Source organism: Ctenopharyngodon idella, chromosome 3, assembly GCF_019924925.1.
Source record: "Ctenopharyngodon idella isolate HZGC_01 chromosome 3, HZGC01, whole genome shotgun sequence".
NCBI classification, from domain to species: Eukaryota; Metazoa; Chordata; class Actinopteri; order Cypriniformes; family Xenocyprididae; genus Ctenopharyngodon; species Ctenopharyngodon idella.
In genome coordinates, this window is record NC_067222.1 from 20,175,413 (window position 1) to 20,196,422 (window position 21,010).

General features: G+C 39.0%; 1 protein-coding gene across 1 annotated transcript; it reads left to right on the forward strand.

Annotated features, from left to right (window-relative positions):
• The first annotated feature begins 459 nt into the window (after window positions 1-459).
• smarca4a (SWI/SNF related, matrix associated, actin dependent regulator of chromatin, subfamily a, member 4a) lies at window positions 460-20,813 on the forward strand. Its single transcript, XM_051887541.1, has 34 exons — window positions 460-625; window positions 2,881-3,164; window positions 3,283-3,415; window positions 4,268-4,717; window positions 5,697-5,795; window positions 5,944-6,196; window positions 6,340-6,466; window positions 7,435-7,608; window positions 7,753-7,926; window positions 8,059-8,229; window positions 8,346-8,396; window positions 8,588-8,718; window positions 8,908-8,962; window positions 10,140-10,249; window positions 10,368-10,515; window positions 10,617-10,780; window positions 11,090-11,156; window positions 11,306-11,416; window positions 11,497-11,739; window positions 11,875-11,988; window positions 13,367-13,474; window positions 13,567-13,653; window positions 13,766-13,812; window positions 13,902-14,068; window positions 14,168-14,331; window positions 14,733-14,960; window positions 15,057-15,134; window positions 15,244-15,462; window positions 15,546-15,808; window positions 16,758-16,863; window positions 17,031-17,132; window positions 18,247-18,385; window positions 18,520-18,656; window positions 20,193-20,813. The coding sequence occupies exons 2-34, from the start codon at window positions 2,946-2,948 to the stop codon at window positions 20,223-20,225; spliced, it is 4,872 nt and encodes a 1,623-aa protein (XP_051743501.1). The 5' UTR covers window positions 460-625; window positions 2,881-2,945; the 3' UTR covers window positions 20,226-20,813.
• Window positions 20,814-21,010: the final 197 nt, after the last annotated feature.

Sequence of the window (21,010 nt, forward strand, 5' to 3'; positions counted from 1 at the left end):
TTTGAATGTTGTGTATATCCATGTTATAAAAAAAAGTGGTATTTTAAAAAAGTAAAGAATTAGTAAGCTTAAAATGTTTTATTTAACCAGCTTTGTTTGTTATTTTGTTCGCATTAACACTGAGAAAGGAAAATCGAGGTAACTGAATTCCTCTGTCAACATTTGGAGCCATATTACAGAAATATCCTAACTTAGAATCTTATTTGTTTGGTAAACATTCCAAATTCAGACAGTCTTTCATTTTTAGAACATTCATTCTCAGAACCTGATTTCAAAATAGCAGTCATCGTCTGTTCACGACAGACTAATGAAAAGCAATGGGAGCAAAAACTAAAAACATACAGATATAAAAGTAGATTTTCAGTAGGTAACCAGTAAAACCCATCCCCCATTAAGCCATGCCGTCTACATTCCATCCTACATGATGAGGCTCAAACCAAGAGCTTCCGGTCGTTGATGTTAGGGGGCGCTCGCGAGCCGCTGACTGATGCATTCAGGCCGCTCTAGAGATACAATCAGACCAGATGGGAGGGGGAAGTGAGAAGGAAAAAGGAACTAGCTGAGCTGTCCTTTGTTTCTAGATTTGCCGAAGACTACGGGGAAGAGACCGGCGCGAATATACACTGTAAGTCACGCTCTAAACACGGCACAATGTTTGCAGGACACATGACATCATGGCGGACTTTTAAATTGATACATTTTGTAACGGTTATAGACCGCGAACAAGTTCTTTATGTCGCCGGGTTTGCTGTGCTCCGATCAGTCCGACATTACAGTGCCAGAGCAGCGGCAGAATGAATGAATAAGTTTTGGGAATGTAACACGAGCGGGGTACCGGGGTCAAGCGTACGGAAGGCGGGTTGGATCAATCATCTTTAAAAAGATGCTCGCTCTGTACTCGAGTTGGATAACTTCAAATTATTTCATTTTTTTTTTTTTTTTAAAGCACACACAGACAAGGGGAAGCACAGCATGGCCGACTGTAATCACACATACACACAAACCGGTCCTTTGTCTTTCCTTTTCGCTCTTATTTATTATTTTCAGACTATGTTTAAATAGCTTTTATAACGTTTAAACTCTCCGCAAGCACATACCATCTGGTGAAAACATATCGGGAATGTTTTAACCGGTTAAAAGTCGTTTTGTTTTATGTCTTTGGTTTTAATGGAGCTCTAATCTTTCTCTTGTTCCTTAGTTGGGTCACGTCTTCAAAAATCATTAAAATAGTTTTCGCTTTACCACAGTTTCTTGTATATCTTAGAAAATTCCTGCAGCATTATATCGTTATTTATTATAGTGTTGAAAACAAACATTAGTGACGTTATTGGGATATTGTTGGCTAATGTTTAGCTATTCAGTGTTAGCCGGCTGCTAATTCTCGTTAGCCTTTGAGGGGAGAAAACAAAATTTGGCGTTTTTTCTTTTATTACTGTTTATTAAAACTGTTTTTGATATAAGTTTGTTTTGCACCATAATTAATTAGAAGTGTTTGTAAATATTAGGTTATTTTTATACATAACCTTGTTAACCGGCATATGTATTTTGAGCTAGTAATTACTTACATCATTAAAGTAAATTGTTTTGCATTAATTAGACCTCAGAATTTACTTTTAGCTGTTTCATAAAAGAAATAATATTATGATAACCGTTAGAAAACGCACTTTGCATTATTTTATAGTTGATACCCAGGGCTAGTTATCACAATTTTGGCTCCAGTGAATATTTCTCAGGGTGGGTTTATTTGTGTCAATATTTATAATTTTTCTTGGCTACACAACACTATTGAATATTTCCTTTATTATTGCCTATGGAAAAAAACAAACAGATATACAGATTTGACTTTTTGTGTCAACTCGCCCCAGTGGTGTAGCATGTTGTCCTAATAAAACCTGGCATTCAACATTATTACAGGCTTTTGAGCTTATTTTAAAAAGTATGAGGGAAAACGGTTATGAAAATGATACATTTTATAGCATAACATTATATAGTTGACTGTTGTCTGAATGTGTGCTGGTGTATTTTTACTGTGTTCACAGTAGTAACAAAATAAATAATAAAATTGGAATATTAGTGTGGATGTTTTATTTGACAAATTAAGTTTTCACTGCTAAGCACTAAAGAAAAACACATCTGTGTAATTTAATATTTCTTTATATAACATTTTTAAATCTCCTTTATATTGCTGTAAGCTGAAGTTTATGATCATGTCTGATTTGTTTTAAGATATAATAACTTCATAAAGATTTTAAAAAGACTTTTTTGTTTTGTTTTACATGTTTGAAGGCAAGGTAATTTCTTAAGATGCGTGATATGTTTTAAAATATAGTCAAATCACAATTTTGAACATTTTAATGTGTTAAGCATATCATTTTACATATTTTAAAGTGACACAAATGTTGATATACAATAGGCAAAACGAAATACAATCTGATAAAAAGCCTACTTTAGGGTCTGCACTAAAATGTGTTAATGTATTCATTGACATACATTAAGGCACAGATTAATTAACCTATTTTCTAGTCTCGTTTCAAGGGCCGTGCTTTTGTAGCTGAATTAATCTGAAGTGCACATGATTTATACAGTTTAATAATACATGTTTTTACAGCTGTACAATAAATGATCTTTTATTAATTGCATTATATAATAGTTAATATGGTTGCTATATACGTGACGAGTATGAGCTTTTTTCTCATTATCACTAGCAAATTATATATATATATATATATGTATATATGTGTGTGTATATATGTGTGTATATATATACACACATATAATATGTGCTGTTTTTAAGCTTGTTTTGGCATGTTTCATGTGTTGTTGTTGTTGTTGTTGTTTTTTAATCAAGCTGCTGAAATTAATCTTATTTTTCATTTCCAGGCTTTCTGAAAACGGATACAGGACACTGTTTTTCTGCCTCTTACGTCTTCCGGCTCTGCTGAGAGATGTCCACCCCTGACCCACCTATGGGCGGGACCCCTCGGCCGGGCCCTTCCCCAGGCCCTGGGCCGTCTCCAGGGGCCATGTTAGGGCCTAGTCCTGGACCCTCACCTGGCTCTGCCCATGGCATGATGGGCCCTAGCCCTGGGCCCCCCTCCTCAGGACACCCACTACCTCCACAGGGCCCCTCAGGTTACCCCCAGGACAACATGCACATGCACAAGGTACTGACAGGTTAAATCAGTATGCATCTGATTCGTTTGTGGTTTTGTTCCATGTTTCATTTATGCTTTTTGGTCCATATCATTGAGTTATTCTTTATTTATTTTTATTGTTTTGAAGCCCATGGAAGGCATGCTCGAGAAAGGCATTCCCGAAGATCAACGCTACGGTCAAATGAAGGGTATGGGCATGAGACAGGGTGGGCACAGTGGCATGGGACCCCCACCCAGCCCTATGGACCAACACTCTCAAGGTATCTACAGTATCTTTCGATCTGTGTTCCATCCATCTATCCATCCAATCTATCTAACTGAATCTGTCTCTATCTGTCTGTCTGTCTATCCCTCTATCTATCTGTCTGTCTATTCATCTTCTATCAATCATTGTATCTATGATATATGAGGTAAAATCATTTACGTGTACTTGTGTGAAATATTAGGGATGCAGATGTTTAGTGCACTCTTTGTTAAATGGCAGACAGATGGTGCACTCACTGCTAAACTGTTTAGACTGGGTATAGAAAAGCCATCCAACCTGTTTGCTCACATTTCCCTTTGATGTGTACACTGCTTGCTTCTTCCGCTGGGGCCGCTCACACGCTTGTTTTCCAGAAATGTAAGGTGAATGGGGTTAACCTTTTGAAACCAAAAGACAGACAGTTGTTGGAAACCACAAAGTCATGACAGAAAAAGAAACAAATATAATAATAATAATAGGATGTTTACAGACTTACAAGCAACAGATATGAGTGTTTGTTTTGTTTTTGTTTTGTTTTTTGTTTTTTTGAGTTTGTATTTATATTTTGTATGTTTATAATATAATCTGATATATTTGTATTTGCCTTAAAGCAAATATCACTATTGTAATTGATCATACTTTTGCCCCCAAGTATTAAACTGGTGTGTAACTTATCCTGTACTGTGCAACAGACATAAATGTCACCTCAAATTGTGATTTAAGCACTATAAAGCAACTCGGAACGCATTAGCAATTACATTAGTAATGCATTGAAAAACACCCATGACTCAGTCAGCAGTGATTTTTGCAAGGGCTAATATTTTCTTTGAAAATGTAACAATTAAATGTTTTCTTTAATTTCTTCCAGGTTACCCCTCTCCTCTGGGTGGATCTGAACATGCCCCCAGCCCGGTACCTTCTAACGGGCCTCCGTCTGGCCCCATGATGCCTTCTGGTCCTGGTGCCGTCCCCATGGAGGGCGGTGACCTGCAGAACCGGAGCGGAGGTACAGGTGCTGTTGCAGGTTCGGGACCCAGCGGAGGACCTCCAAACGCAGGTGGGCCTGGTGGTGCCGGCGGACCCACTCCTTTCAACCAAAACCAGCTTCACCAGCTGCGGGCACAGATCATGGCCTATAAGATGCTGGCGCGTGGGCAGCCTCTACCTGACCACCTGCAGATGGCCGTGCAGGGAAAGCGGCCCATGCCAGGCATGCAACAGGGGATGCCCAACATGCCCCCCGCTTCAGGACAAGGAGCAGGACCGCCTGGACCTGGGGGTCCCGGTCCTGGAGGACCCAACTACAATCGACCACCTGGTGAGGCGACATTTCATAAAAAACTTACAGCTCACCTAAGGTCAGCCCTAAATTATTTTTACAATTTTTTTTACAATTTTTTTTCTATTTAAATATAATATAAAATGTAATTTATTCCTGTGATGATGAAGCTGAATTTTCAGCATCATTACCCCAATCTTCAGTGTCACATGATCCTTCAGAAATCATTCTGATATGATGATTTGATGATCAAGAAACATTTCTGATTATTATCAATGTTGAAAACAGTTGTGTACAATAAAGAACAGCATTTATCTGAAATATTAGAGTCATATTAGAATGATTTCTAACGGATCATGTGACACTAAAGACTGGAGTAATGATACTGAAAATTCAGCTTTGCATCACAGGAATACATTACATTTTTAAATATTCAAAAAATAGTTATTTGGAAAATAGTTATTTTAAATTGTAAAAATATTTCACAGTATGATTGATTATTGATGTAGCTGCATAAATGCAGGTGAGCATAAGAGACTACTTTTAAAACCATTAAAAAATCTTTACAGATCTAAAACTTTTGAACGGAAGTGTATGTACATAAATTTAATATTTAGACCATTTCTATTATTGTTTTTTATCAGGATGTAAAGATTGTTTCAACCAAAATAACAAAAAGTGTTTATGGAAAACATTGCCTACCCTAGCTTTAAGATACAAATACTGTATCTTTATTTTTATTTTTTTTTTAATAAAATATTGTAATCATTTTTTTTAATTAGCTTTCAGTCTTTCGAAATGCAAAAAAAAAAAAATCTAAAAGGTCCTGAAATATAATTTATATAAAAAAATTGCAAAGTAAAATGTAACTTTTTTTTTTTTTTTTTTTTTTTTTTTTTTTTTTTTTGGTCTTAAAATGTTTTTGAACATGTTCTTGACCAGATTTTGGCAGATTCCTACAATGAATCTATTTTAATCTTACTCCAATACAATTGTTTTAACCTTTTGTGTGTTTCAGGAATGGTCGGTCCAAATATGCCTCCTCCAGGACCCTCTGGTGTTCCTCCAGGCCTGCAGGGACAACCCACCAATGGACCACCTAAAGCTTGGCCTGAAGGTTAGTAAATTGTCTAAATTATCCACAATCACTACCAATAAGCAATGAAAATTTAGTCTCGTATTGTATTCGGGAAACCTCAACAGCTATCTGGGTTTTATTAAAGGAATTTCTTAGTCACGTATTTACGATGCGTTTGTAATCTCAGGGCCCATGGTGAACGCTGCCGCCCCTGCAAGTGCCCCACAGAAGCTGATACCTCCTCAGCCCACGGGCCGCCCTTCTCCAGCGCCACCTTCAGTTCCTCCCGCTGCCTCTCCCGTCATGCCCCCTCAGACCCAGTCTCCAGGACAACCGGCCCAGCCGCCCATGATGTTGCATCAGAAGCAGAACCGCATCACACCCATCCAGAAACCTCGGGGTCTGGACCCAGTGGAGATCCTCCAGGAGAGAGAGTACAGGTGAGATGAGGCTATCCTGATGCGTTTAGGCAAGAAATGGCAAATATTGAGGTTTTACAGTAAAACACACTTGTTAAATTCTGTGAACACCACCTTGATATCTTGTTTCACCAAAATTTGATGATTTTGTTTCCGTCGGTCAGGTTACAAGCTCGTATTGCTCATCGTATTCAGGAACTGGAGAACCTTCCAGGCTCTCTGGCTGGAGACTTGAGGACCAAAGCCAACATCGAGCTCAAGGCACTTAGGCTCCTGAACTTTCAGAGACAGGTATGACTTGCACCATATTATTTAGGGATGTGCCCAAAGCCCAAATACCTTATTTGGAAAGGCATGGAAGATGACTAATGCATTCTACGGAGTCCCTAAAGGGGCATGGTGATGAAAAAAATATGAGATGGGAGAATTTTTTTTTTTTTTTTTTTTGTGCAATGCTATTGTGTTCTCTCGTAGTTATATTGTATATAATTCACGGGCATCAGGGAGCCACTATCAATATGTGGGGTGATATAAAAATCACTTTTGAATGCGCTTTCGAATTCTCAATCATGCGTACTCTGTGTATAGGGAGCAGTGATACTGGCTGACTGATATTTTACAAGATAAGATATTTGTCAATGACGCTTAGGATCTGTAGCGCACCAAATCCTCCGCTATTGTCTTGTCAGTCATCTCTCCTTACTCTCGTCATGTGATGAGTGAAATCTGACTCCTGCTGCACTGTCCTGCGACTCTGCAGCTCATTCTATATGTGGAGCAGAGCAGACGCTTTCAGTTTAGAATTGTACCATCTGTTGTCCAACTAAACTAAATGGTTTGTATTTCTATTGACAGTGCAAGTAATGTAATCAGTGTACGGACAAACACTGTGTAACTCAGACTACCGCAGCAAGCCTAAGCATGTCCTTTTAGAGGCTCCATAGGATGTGTTATTCATTTTCCGTGTCTTTGCCGAATAAGGTATTCGGCTTCGAGCATATCCCTATTATTATTATTATTATTATTATTATTATTATTATTGTTATTGTTGTTATTTGTTTAAATATTTTTCTTATAAATTATAACATAATGTAACATAACTTTCATTTTTATCAGTTTATACACGATTTCCCAAGAAATCTCACATCTCAATAATTATAATGTATAATGCTCTGGAAGCTGGTTGTAATTGTTAACTGTTCAGCCTAGACCTGCCATATTTTTGTGGTTTTTGACCCATGTTGTCCATGTCAACACAGCTCCGGCAGGAAGTCGTAGTGTGTATGCGGCGTGATACGGCTCTGGAGACTGCACTGAATGGCAAGGCCTACAAACGCAGCAAGAGGCAGTCCCTGCGTGAAGCTCGTATCACTGAGAAACTGGAGAAACAGCAGAAGATTGAGCAGGAACGTAAGCGCCGACAGAAACATCAGGTACATTTACAGTTCAGTCATGAGTTTTACAAAAGATATGTACAAAAAAATGTTGTAAATGTATGCTTTTCACCCTAAACCTGATTCACAAATGACAAAAGACAGTTTGTGACGGAACCGCCTGTTCTCTTACTGCGTTTGTAGGAGTATCTCAACAGCATCCTGCAGCATGCTAAAGACTTCAAGGAATACCATCGCTCCATCACCGCAAAGATGCAGAAGTTGACCAAAGCCGTAGCCACGTACCATGCCAACACTGAGAGAGAGCAGAAGAAGGAGAATGAGCGTATCGAGAAGGAGAGAATGAGAAGGCTGATGGTGAGGAAATGCACATACTTGCCATATTTTTTTGAAAGACTTGACAACAACTAAACAATAAACACAAAATTGAAGTGTGTTTTGTCTGAACAAATGTCTAAAGAAAGCATGTTCTGTGTGTGTTTCTCCCAGGCTGAAGATGAAGAGGGTTACAGGAAGCTGATCGATCAGAAGAAAGACAAACGTCTGGCTTACTTGCTGCAGCAGACGGACGAGTATGTGGCCAACCTCACAGAGCTCGTCAGAGCTCACAAAGCTGTCCAGGCTCTCAAAGACAAGAAGAAGAAGAAGAAGAAAAAGAAGGTGAGGGGATTTAATGGAATGGAAAGGGTTCCGTAATGGAATCTAAATCGAGTTGTGCTTCGTTGTTTTTTTTTCAGTAATGTGTGAGATCTTTCTGTCTGCTTTTCTCCTCACAGAAGCCAGAGAATGCAGAGGGTGGAGTTCCTGCTCTGGGTCCAGATGGAGAGGTGAGACCTTAAATTTGGCAGATATTTGGCTTTTTGCAATTAGCTTGGTTGATCATTTGTGTTAATGTGTCTCTTGTGGCAATTCATGATTTACTTGATTCAAAATAAGTGTTCTTTTTAAGTTTTGTGTAAAATTTGTAATGTTTAGGTAACCTAATTTCATACGACTATGTTTTTGTCTTCTATTGTAGCCTCTCGATGAAACCAGTCAAATGAGTGACTTACCGGTGAAGGTGATTCACGTGGACAGTGGGAAGATCCTCACTGGCATGGATGCTCCTAAAGCTGGACAACTGGATACTTGGCTGGAGATGAATCCAGGGTGAGTGAGACACACTTTGGGCATCTCATTCTTTCAAAATATGTACTTGAGTATCTACTAATGAAAAGGGTTGGAGTAGCACAAGCACATCACAACAGTTTTGTTCTTAATATAGTGTATTTATTATTTGCATATATCTGACTAAAGCAGCAGGTTTGCCTGAATGTTGTTTTTGTTCATTTTCTGTAGGTACGAGGTTGCCCCGCGGTCAGATAGTGAAGATAGTGGCTCAGAGGACGAAGAGGTATGGCTGTTCTTCATCTCTCATATCTGTATATTCGGCATCTTATGAGCAACACATTGTGCTTTCTGCAAGGGCTTTAAATGCACTTGAAGAGAGAACTCTAGTGTGTGTGTTCACAGCCTTGAGCTGTCAGCAAGTAGACCATCATCAGAATAAGATTAATGGCTAGTTTACTGTGAGATACTGCTGCTGTGACCTGACACTGATAACAAATGTTTGTTTTTATACACATTTTAACCTTCTGATACTGGTGTCCATTACAGTAGGCTGAAATTTAAAAGCTATTTTAACCATTCACAATAAATTTTACAACCTCTGTTTAATTTGATTTATGATCACAAATTATATAATTACAAAATTTGAAAAATCTATTATGTGGTTGTCCAGTAGTTACACATTTCATAACCTATTCATTTAATGAATTTTATTTAGAATCACAAAATATATAAAATTACAAAATTTGAAAAATAGTATGTACAGTGTTGGGGGTAATGCATTACAAGTAACGCAAGTTACGTAATCAGATTACTTTTTTAAGTAACTAGTAAAGTAATGCTTTACTTTTACATTTATAACAAAATATCTGAGTTACTGTTTTCCTATTTATTGACTGACAGCTCTCCTTTCCTTTTGTTGAGAGAAATTGGGAGAAATGTGTGAGGTTAACATGCTTATTGTAGTTCTAGACCTAAAGTGAGCATTTACTCGTCTCACTTGCACAAAAACTGATTCAGTATCCCTCAAAATGGATAAAAACAGTAAAGTGCAAACTCAGAATATTACACAAACTTGTAGTAATAAAATAACACAAGCAATATACTTTATGTATTTAATCTCACTTTATTAACCGTACAGGTGTGAATTTGCACAATTTTTTTTTTTTATTAAAATAACAAACAAGCAAGCCCAGCCCAGGTGAGAAAAAGTAACGCAAAAGTAACATAATGCATTACTTTCCATAAAGAGTAACTAAGTAATGCAATTAGTTACTTTTTTAAGGAGTATAGCATTTGTTTTAAAAGTAACTTTCCCCAACACGGAGTATGTATGTGTATGTAAAATTAATCACAAAAAGCATCTAGTTATATCAGCATCTATGTGTAACTTAATAAATTAGTTGAATACATATCTTTACAGTTCATTGTATTAATGTACCATTTTATTTTCTTCTCTAAAGGAGGATGATGATGAGCCTCAGTCCTCTCAGGCCCTAACAGAGGAGAAGAAGATTATTCCAGATCCAGACAGTGAGGATGTGTCTGAGGTGGACGCCCGTCACATCATTGAGTACGTTACTGGCTTAAAGCTGCATATGGATGGGATTATTTCTGACCCATCCCATGGTCCTTTTGTAATTCTATTCTGTCGTAACGGTGTATGTAAATAAGATCCCTCTCTCACGCAGGCATGCCAAGCAGGATGTTGATGATGAATACGGTAACGCAGCGTTCGCTCGCGGCCTGCAGTCTTACTACGCCGTGGCTCACGCCGTCACGGAGAAGGTGGACAGACAGTCGAGCCTGCTAGTCAACGGACAGCTCAAACAGTACCAGGTACACACATACAGAGCAAAAGAACTGTAAATGTCCTAAGTGAACTGGTGAGATTTGATAAATGGCATGTGCCGAACTTATTGCATCTGTCCCATCTACAGATCAAAGGTCTAGAGTGGCTGGTGTCTCTGTATAACAATAACTTGAATGGCATTCTGGCTGATGAAATGGGTTTGGGAAAAACCATCCAGACCATCGCACTCATCACCTACCTCATGGAGTACAAACGCCTCAACGGACCCTTCCTTATTATCGTCCCCCTCTCGTGAGTCACTTTACACACTCTACACCAGGGCTGCATGATAAAAACTGAGGATATTTTGTTTTTCTGCAATTTATATATTCCAAAATGAATAAATACAGAAATATTCGCTAGATTACTTAAATATCTATATTTGGAAAGAATTAATCTTTCTAGAATGATTGGGGTGATTTTTGTTGGTGAGTGCATTTGCATAAAAATAATTTTAAAAAACTACTTTTCTGAAGACTGTTTGTGTGAATCATCCTTGGTATATTTGGTAACATTTCAACAGAAATAATTACAGTGACCTTTATTTGTTTTCTCTTACAGGACTCTGTCGAACTGGGTGTACGAGTTTGATAAGTGGGCTCCATCTGTGGTGAAAGTATCTTACAAGGTAGCTATTTGATACGTTTACAATTTTGGCAAATTCAACTGGTTTTCCACAAATGAATGCAAAGGAATACAAAATAAATTAGTCACTGAAGCAAGTAGTTGGAGAAGCATAGAGAATATTACAGGATTAATTGCTTCTTTTCTACTCAGGGCTCTCCTGCTGCTCGCCGCGCATTCGTTCCCATTTTGCGCAGCGGCAAGTTCAACGTGCTGGTCACCACTTACGAGTACATCATCAAAGACAAGCAAGTGCTGGCCAAGGTACAGACCTGCTGAGTGTCAAAGTTTTTTGACTGCGAACTTCTTGTTCAGTTAGTAATAATTCTCTGTGTCTCTCTCAGCTCCGCTGGAAGTACATGATAGTGGACGAAGGTCACCGTATGAAGAACCACCACTGTAAACTCACTCAGGTGTTGAACACACATTACCTGGCGCCCCGGCGTCTGCTGCTCACCGGCACGCCACTGCAGAACAAGCTGCCCGAGCTGTGGGCACTGCTCAACTTCCTGCTGCCCACCATCTTCAAGAGCTGCAGCACCTTCGAGCAGTGGTTCAACGCTCCGTTCGCCATGACTGGAGAGAAGGTAACCTGATTTAAAATCAAGACACGAGAAGTTTTAGTAGGTGTACTAGCACATTTGGACAGGATACAACAAATTGAAATTGTTTTTGTGTGATCTTGCTCTTTAAACTTAGTTGTACAATGTTATGATTTAAAGGTGGACCTGAATGAAGAAGAGACCATTCTGATCATCCGTCGTCTGCACAAAGTGCTCCGCCCCTTCCTGCTCAGGAGACTCAAAAAGGAAGTTGAGGCTCAACTGCCGGAGAAGGTTTGTTTTTGTGCATGCAAACTATTCAGATAAAACAATTCTGTTTTTCACTCTTTTGACTATTGAATATGCATCTCTCAATTTGTGTTTGTCCTGGAATACCTTTTCCCTCCTCAATAAACGGAAGTATCAAGTAGTATTAAAAGTGTTTAACGCAAGAAATCATAGAAATGTATAATATTCCAGGCATATTTTCTACGTTTTATTTACTAAATGAACAGACTATTTACCTCTTTTTTTTTTTTTTTTGTGTTCATAGAGTGCCTCAGGGATGATGTGTTTTTGTATGCAAAACCCGGAAGCGAGTTAGCATTTTAGGACTTCCGGTTCCATCGCCCCGAAGTCAATGGGTTTTTTTAATGGGTTTTTGCTAAATCGTCTGAAATAATGTCTGTGGTTAACAAAGCCTCTAAATATTTTCACGTTTTGATCTATGACAAAACAAACACCAGTTATAACCCGCTTGTAAATTTTATTTATTTATTTATTTTTTAAACCTTTATTGTGTCTTAAAAACGGCGGTTGCTAACAAATTCCTAAAAGGGACTACTTCCTTTGGCGGGGACTTTAGACGTCATCATGACAAACAGGACATTTGGACAGCATTTCTCATGAAAAAGTGAATAAGTATTCATACACAGCGCAGATCATAATGAGCGAGCATGTTTTTAAATAAAGTTGTTTTCTAAATAAAGTTTGAGGAAGCTTGGTGGTGGTGACGTTGATCCCCGACCATGGTGTGCTGTAGTCCGTTTATAGCCTACTGTTAGCTTTTTATATCTGACGACTTCATTTAGGCTTCAAAATGTATAAATGTTGTGTTAACTTGTAAAGATTATCTTGATAGACAAAACGTGTAAGTGTCATAACCCTTTGTTAAACACAGAGGTTATTTTTTGCGATTTTCCAAAAGTCTATGGGAAAAATGCATTGGCTTTTGATCGAGGGAACCCGTGCGCTGCTAACTTCCGGGTTGGCCTACAAAAACACACCATCCCTGAGGTACTCTATATGCACCAATATGTCAATGCTTAGTAATAGACAGCAATATTTATACACTTCTGTTCAAAAGTTGTTTTCAAAAAATGTTTTTCATGCTCACCAAGGCTGTATTTGTATGATCAAAAATACAGTGCATCCTTGCTGAATAAAAAGTATTAATTTCTTTACAAAAAAGAAACTTACTGACCCCAAGCTTTTAAAAGGTAGTGTGTATTTTTAGTAAAACATTTTAATACACATGAAATGCCACACAGAGACTTCACTGAATCAGTTATGAATCGATTCACTGAAAAGAACTAAACGGCATGTTTGCTACTGAAGCTTCTTTTTTTACGTTGAAATGTGAATTTGTCCGTCTCTGTTTCCTTGCGTTCAGGTGGAATATGTGATCAAGTGCGACATGTCGGCTCTACAGAGAGTGCTGTACAGACACATGCAGGCTAAAGGAGTGCTGCTCACTGACGGCTCTGAAAAAGACAAGAAGGTGAGAAGACGTGATTCACACAGAGAATGTGTGAGGAATGTTCAGTGTGTGTTATTGAATGAGTCTAATATCCATCTTCCTGTTTATAACAGGGTAAAGGAGGCACCAAGACTCTGATGAACACTATTATGCAGTTGAGGAAGATTTGTAACCACCCTTACATGTTCCAGCACATTGAGGTGATTATTTGTTTCACATATTCCGCATATGAGGTCATATTTATCCCTGTATGTTTATCTTCTGGATTTGTGGCACCTTGTTTGACCTATATTTTTGTTGTCTATTCTGCAGGAATCTTTCTCTGAGCACTTGGGCTTCACTGGAGGCATTGTTCAGGGGTACGTAGAACAAAAAGTTTGCATTCATAACTTTGCATTTTTATTGGTTTTCTCTGTGACTTACTATATTCTGTATCACCTCAATTTAGACCTGATTTGTACCGTGCCTCTGGTAAGTTTGAGCTGCTGGACCGTATCCTGCCGAAGCTCCGCGCCACCAACCACAAAGTGCTTCTCTTCTGTCAGATGACCTCGCTCATGACCATCATGGAGGACTACTTCGCCTACCGCAACTTCAAATACCTGCGCTTGGACGGTGAGTCGGCTTCAACCGAATTCTGGTCTTTGATTTAATAGTTCATTAAAGACTATCAGTCAGTCTAATCGTGCTGACATCTTTCTTTTGTTCTTGTAGGAACCACTAAGGCTGAGGATCGTGGCATGCTGCTGAAGAACTTTAATGATCCATCCTTTCAGTACTTCATCTTCCTGCTGAGCACCAGAGCAGGAGGTCTGGGGCTGAACCTGCAGTCTGCTGATACTGTTATCATCTTTGACAGCGACTGGAACCCTCACCAGGTACAATACTGTCCCTTTAAATATTTAGTTATATTTAACAAGAGGGGAAGCTCTTGAAGTCCACTGACGAAAGTGATTGTAGTGTTTACAAATCCCACTCAGTTGTATTAGATCTTACATAATGTATGGTCAGGCTGCCAGATTATGGCAAAAATCATAATCACAATTATTTTGGTCAATATTGAAATCACGATTTTTTTAACATGATTATTGATGGGTGAAATGCAGGGGTGCACATAACTTTTTTTGGTCTGGTTCTCAAGGGAGCACCTGGAGATGTTGCTTGGTACTCACACTTTACGTGACACACTTTCAGATTTATTTGGTATAATATTTTTGTTTGAGTTTGAATTCTCCCACAATATTTGATGTCTCTGAATGCCTTTCTTATTTACTCGTAGGATCTGCAGGCCCAGGATCGTGCCCATCGTATTGGGCAGCAGAACGAGGTGCGTGTGCTGCGTCTGTGTACTGTGAACAGCGTGGAGGAGAAGATCCTGGCCGCTGCCAAATACAAACTGAACGTGGACCAAAAGGTCATCCAGGCTGGTATGTTCGACCAGAAATCCTCCAGTCATGAGCGCAAAGCTTTCCTGCAGGCCATCCTGGAGCACGAAGAGCAGGATGAGGTACAGACACTCATTTATGATAGACAAGTCCTGTCAACAGACTCAGTTTTCTGTAGTTAACGTTTACGCTCTCATTTGTTTTCTCTCATTTCTCAGGAGGAAGATGAAGTACCCGATGACGAGACCGTTAATCAGATGATTGCTAGAAGCGAGGAAGAGTTTGATCACTTCATGGTCAGGAGTGCTACTTGTTTTCATTTAACTTCCGTTAACTTGACACTCTTTGTTTTGTTCGACTTTGTTATTCCAATTCTTCCTGATTTTCCTTTTCTTTTTCGTCCAGCGCATGGATCTCGACCGCCGTCGTGAAGAAGCTCGTAACCCGAAGCGCAGACCCCGGCTGATGGAGGAGGATGAGCTGCCCACCTGGATCATGAAGGACGACGCGGAGGTGGAGAGACTCACCTGCGAAGAAGAAGAGGAGAAGATGTTCGGCCGCGGCTCCCGTCAGAGGAAGGAGGTGGACTACAGTGACTCCCTCACGGAGAAACAGTGGCTGAAGGTGAATGAGGAATCACAACTGCATTGTATTGATTCTTTTGTTATAAAATGGCAAGCGTATTGACCTATTTTACTGCTTCTCAGGCCATCGAGGAAGGCACCCTTGATGAGATTGAGGAGGACGTGCGGCACAAGAAAACAACCCGGAAGAGGAAGCGTGACCGTGACCTCGACCTTCCAGGCCCGGCCACGCCCAGCTCCAGTGGGCGGAGCAGAGATAAAGATGATGACAGTAAGAAGCAGAAGAAGCGCGGCCGTCCTCCTGCTGAAAAACTCTCTCCCAACCCTCCCACTCTCACCAAGAAGATGAAGAAGGTTGTGGATGCTGTAATCAAATACAAGGATGGGTTAGTCTCTTCGGCCATGTTCCTGTCTCTTTTGTTAATTTTTCTCAGAATCATGAACATGCATGCAAAGTGTCGACATACTGATGAGTTGTAGAATGTGCGTACAAAATTTCGATTACGATTGACGTTTTCGGGTCAATTTGACCCGTGTTTTTCATGGTTAAAGGCAGCTGCACAGAATTAAAAAGTAGTGTTGTTACCATGCCGTCATTTTACGCAAGACTGCTTCACAAACAAGTGTCAATTCAATGCTGGATTTGCACAAAAGATTAACATGATGGTACATGCTAGTCATTGAGTTGAATCAACTCTACAGCAACTACATAAATTTATCCACTAACCGTTCAGAAACGTCCAGATGCATTCTAAAAGTTGTAACTTCTTCCTGAGTCTCTCCATCAGTGTCCGACTCCGGTTTGAACAATGTAAGACTGAACACCGTTACTGGCAATCGTCATTTTGAGCTGCGTGAGATTCTCCAGCTTTGTTGTTGTTAAGCAACCAAAGCACGAGCTGTTAAAGCTCCGCCCTCTTTTGGAAAACAAGCCGGGAGCAGCAGCTCATTTGCATTTAAAGGGACTTAAATGCATTTAATTGGTCCCCTTTAACAATGTTTTTTGTTAATTTATAGTTAAACAATAGTTAAAATACTGTTTATAAAATTTACATTTTGTGGAGGAAAAAAAAGTTTTATAGTGTGAATTTTTAATTGAATAATGAATTATGTTGAATCCAATTAGGGATATTTTGACCCACACCATAACGATTATACCCAGATTTTTAACAGAAAACAAGGGCTAGAAAAACACAGTCTTACCAAAAAGGATTCCAGACCAGATAAACACTGTGTTTTCATGCTTGTAGAGATATTTTATGCTTTAATTGATGTTGATTAGATAAAAAAAATTGACTCCTAAATGTTGTTTTTTTTCACTGTATCTCTCAACAGCAATGGGAGACAACTGAGTGAGGTGTTTATTCAGCTGCCGTCTCGTAAAGAGCTGCCAGAATATTATGAACTCATTCGCAAACCTGTGGACTTCAGGAAGATCAAGGTTTGTCAACTGTTAATTTTTCTTTTAACTTAATTTTAAGTTTTTTTTACACTTATGAATGTTTTGGCTGGTTCACAAACACCAACTGAAATACATGAACTAAATTCATAATAATATATTAGTAAATAAAGATTCAAGTGTTGAATCCTGTTCTCTGTTCTGTAAAGGAGCGCATCAGGAGCCACAAGTACCGAAGTCTGAACGACCTGGAGAAAGACGTCATGCTGCTTTGTCAGAACGCTCAGACCTTCAACCTCGAGGGATCACTGGTAATATTCATTATCCTCTTTAACACTGAGTGTTATTAAATTAATTACACCAATCAAAAGCACTAATGGACCATCTTGTTCTTAAATTTGCAAGGCATTCTGTTTAATGTTTAAAGTTATTTTTAGGACCATTAAGATTTTTTTGCATTGTGACTTTACAACACTTCATGTTCACTTTCTCCATTCACTTCATGCAAAATATATCTAAGATGATGTTTTATCTTTAATATACTATTACTGTTTTAATCCATATTTTTAACTAATATTTTTTTGTTGTGTGTTTGTTATTAGGGTTTCAAGCGCATAACGCTGAGAACTTACTGTAATTGTTAAAATTTCCAAGGATCAGCATTCTCCCATAAAAGTGATCGGGCAGACCTAGTCCTAGATTTTTGGCCCGATCTATACAAAACCAGTGCAGCAAGATTCTCTGGAGTCTGATTGTCAATAATTATTTAAAAAAAGTGGACATTTTGATTCATGGTCCCTAAAGGCCGCCAAAATGTTCCAAATGGACGGAGCCACTTTTACTAAAATGGCTATAACTCATGAACAGAATGAGATATTTCCACCAAACTCGGCACACATATGTAAGAGCTCATTCTGTGGTCGCGTGAAAAAGGACGTGGTAACTGTAACTTGGAAAAAAAAAAATTAAAAATGGCTGTAACCAGGCATTGACTTGAAAATTGTCATGTGAAAACTCAAAACTTCACAATATTAGGTGAGCATATGTGACACGATTCTAAACAAACATGCAAACTTTTATGGAGATCGGACCATAGGTGGCACTATATCTGTTAAAAAGGCTTTAAAAACCATGTATTTCCTATGGTAAATTGCCTGTATTGGCTGTAAATGGTCTTTTCCATCTATGTCGTGGTTACATGCTTGCTAAACAAAACATAATATCTTTTTACGCAGCTTTAAAGCACTTGAACCACGTTAGTTGCTGCTTGCGGCTATATTTAAAAAAAAAAAAAATTAAGGTAAATAAATAAACTATATAGACATTTCAGTTAATGTTTTAACTTAAAAATAGTAACACTGGTAGGTAACTTGGTGTCGTAATTTATTTAGCTGTTTCAGATAAGATTATGATCTTATATTTCAGATCTATGAGGACTCTATCGTGCTGCAGTCTGTGTTCACCAGTGTGCGGCAGAAGATCGAGAAAGAGAAAGAGGAAGAGAGCGAAGGAGAAGAGAGCGAAGAGGAAGAGGATGAGGCAGATGAAGGATCGGAGTCTGAATGTAAGTATTGATGATGATGATGATGATACTGCCACTGTAATGAAAATATTTTGTGAAATTCAACTATTATCAGAGTGTTACGCACGTACAATTCAAAAGTCCATGATTAACATACATATGTGTATGTGTTTTAGCTCGCTCAGTGAAGGTGAAGATAAAGCTGAGTCGAAAGGACAAGGTGGAGAGAGGGAAGGGAAGACGCCGGACTGGACGCAGCTCGCGCCCTAAACCTGTCGTTAGTGACGATGACAGTGAGGAGGACCAGGAGGAGGTACTCATGAATAATGAATATTGAACTTAAAGAGAGAGTTCATCCAAAAATGAAAATTCTCTCATCTTTTTCTCACCCTCATTCCATCCCCAATGTGTATGACATTGTCTACAGATAAACAAAGTTTTTAGGAAAATAATCCATGTGTGTGAGTCTAAATAATGTAAGTTAATAGGTGCTGTTCATTTGACACTTGAAAAAACAGCAATCATGATTTTAATCCATACCATCCCAGTGGATGAATCCATGTCTTCTGCAGCGAAATGATGGGTATGTGTAAGAAAAAGACACATTTTGAACTCTTTTAACTATAAATGTTTTCTTGCGGTCTACTGTCATACGAGCGTTCTTGAAAGGGACGTTGTGACATTGTGAAGCTTGTGCGAGAAATAATGTGCAACACTGAATCACTAGCATTATATGGACTCTCAGAAGGGCTTTTCCCACTTGAAATAGTTAAAGTAGTTCACCCAAAAATGTAAACTGAAGCAAAAATGAAGCAATGGGTTTTTGTAAGACAAATATCCATATTTACAAACAAACATCGCAAGTCAACTTACGGAGGAAGCGTAACCTCTGGCGCGTGACGAATGTGGAACCACAGAGGATAGAGCAAAACAAAACACGGGTCATTAATTAGAAGTGTAAAACGCGAATTTTTAAATGTCAGAGGATTTCAATATAAGAGAAGAGAAGCTTGAGTTTGTTGCCCAGCCCTATTTGTTTAAACCGCAAGAGGAGTACTCTCACCTGCTCCTACGTCATGTCAGAGGTTACGCTTCCACCATAAGTCGACTTGCGTACAAATGTTTGTCGGAAGCTGGTTATTATAGTTTATAAAGTTTTAAATATGGATATTTTTCTAACAAAAACGCATTGCTTTGCTTCAGAAGGCCTTTATTAAGCTGCTTTAAGCGTCAGCTGCTAGTGCGCCTCTTGAGGCCAGGGGACTAAGGTTTACTCGCACAGCTTTTACTAGCAGGCCTCCGTTACGCTCATCTTCCTAAACCTCACTACCATCCGGGTCACGGCACCAATGTGACTCGTCCTACTCGTACCACTCCGATTGGGATTCAAACCAGTGTCACCGGCATGGGTGTCAGGCACGCTAACAGGGATGCTAAAGACTGCAGCCTCTAGCGTCAGTCGCTAGTGCACCTCTTGAAGCAAGGGGAGTGAGGTTTACGTGCACAGCTTTTTCTAGCTGGCCCTCGTTAGACTAAGCGTCTAGCTGTAACATTCTAACACTGCATTGTTTTGCCCTGTACAATTTAGGCACCGTGATGTGGGGTTAACACAGCAAAAGCGGTGCCAACACTGCTCTGGAGCAGAGTTTCATAACCCCGGGTAAAATGCAGTGTTTATCTGAAAAAAGAAAGGCATATATATTGGGGATGGTGTGAGGGTGAGAAAAAGATGAGAATTGTAATTATTTTGGTGAAAATTAAATTTTTTTGAAAAGTACAGATATTAAGATATTTACCCTGCATGTTGTTGCTTACTTATGCTAATTGTTTTTCAAATGTTTTTGTACAGGAGCATTCGGTTAGTGGCAGCGAGGAAGATTAAACCTCCTTCAGGACCAATTTACGTCTCTCTCTCTCACTTCTGCTACAGATTTGACAGATGCCCGCTCCTGAAGGGCCTAGTTTTACCCTTTTTAGAAAGAGGACACAGATTAAATGAGAAAATGACACTATAAAATGCAGAAAAAGAAAGCCCTTCCATTTGCATATTTAAGCAGACGATATCAATTTGTGTATAGCAAGACAGTTTATGTATTGAGCTTTTGTTTCTTTCCATATTTGTTTTTATGATTTTTCACAAGGATGTGACATAAGATGGACAGACATCTGACAGACTGACTCAGTGGACCAGTAAGAGTGGATCATGTTTCAATGTCCTCTTGTTTTTAGCCATGTGAACGTCACCCCTTCATCCCCCCCAGACCCCAGAATGCATGTTGTTTGTGGAAAACGCAGCCAGTTAGTTCTCTTTCCGTTTTTCTCTTGATGTCTCTGTTTAAATTAAGATTGCAAACAGGATTAAGGTACTTCCTCCTTGTCAGGAGAAATGGGGGAGAATAGGGTGTAGGATTCTGTACTGTGTCAGTGTCACTGGATTTCCAAAATGCACAATAAAAGCATCTCAGAAATACTCAATGCTTCACAGTTGATTTGCACACAAGTCAAGACTTCAAAACTGGTGAACTGCATATAGTTGTGAGTAGAGATGGATCATTTCATAGTTTTCATGTGACGTCACACTCTCAATTATTTTATTTCTGCTTGTAGACACAATAACTAAATTCATCACTATTCAGGGTGAACAGTGTACTACAAATACTGTGCATA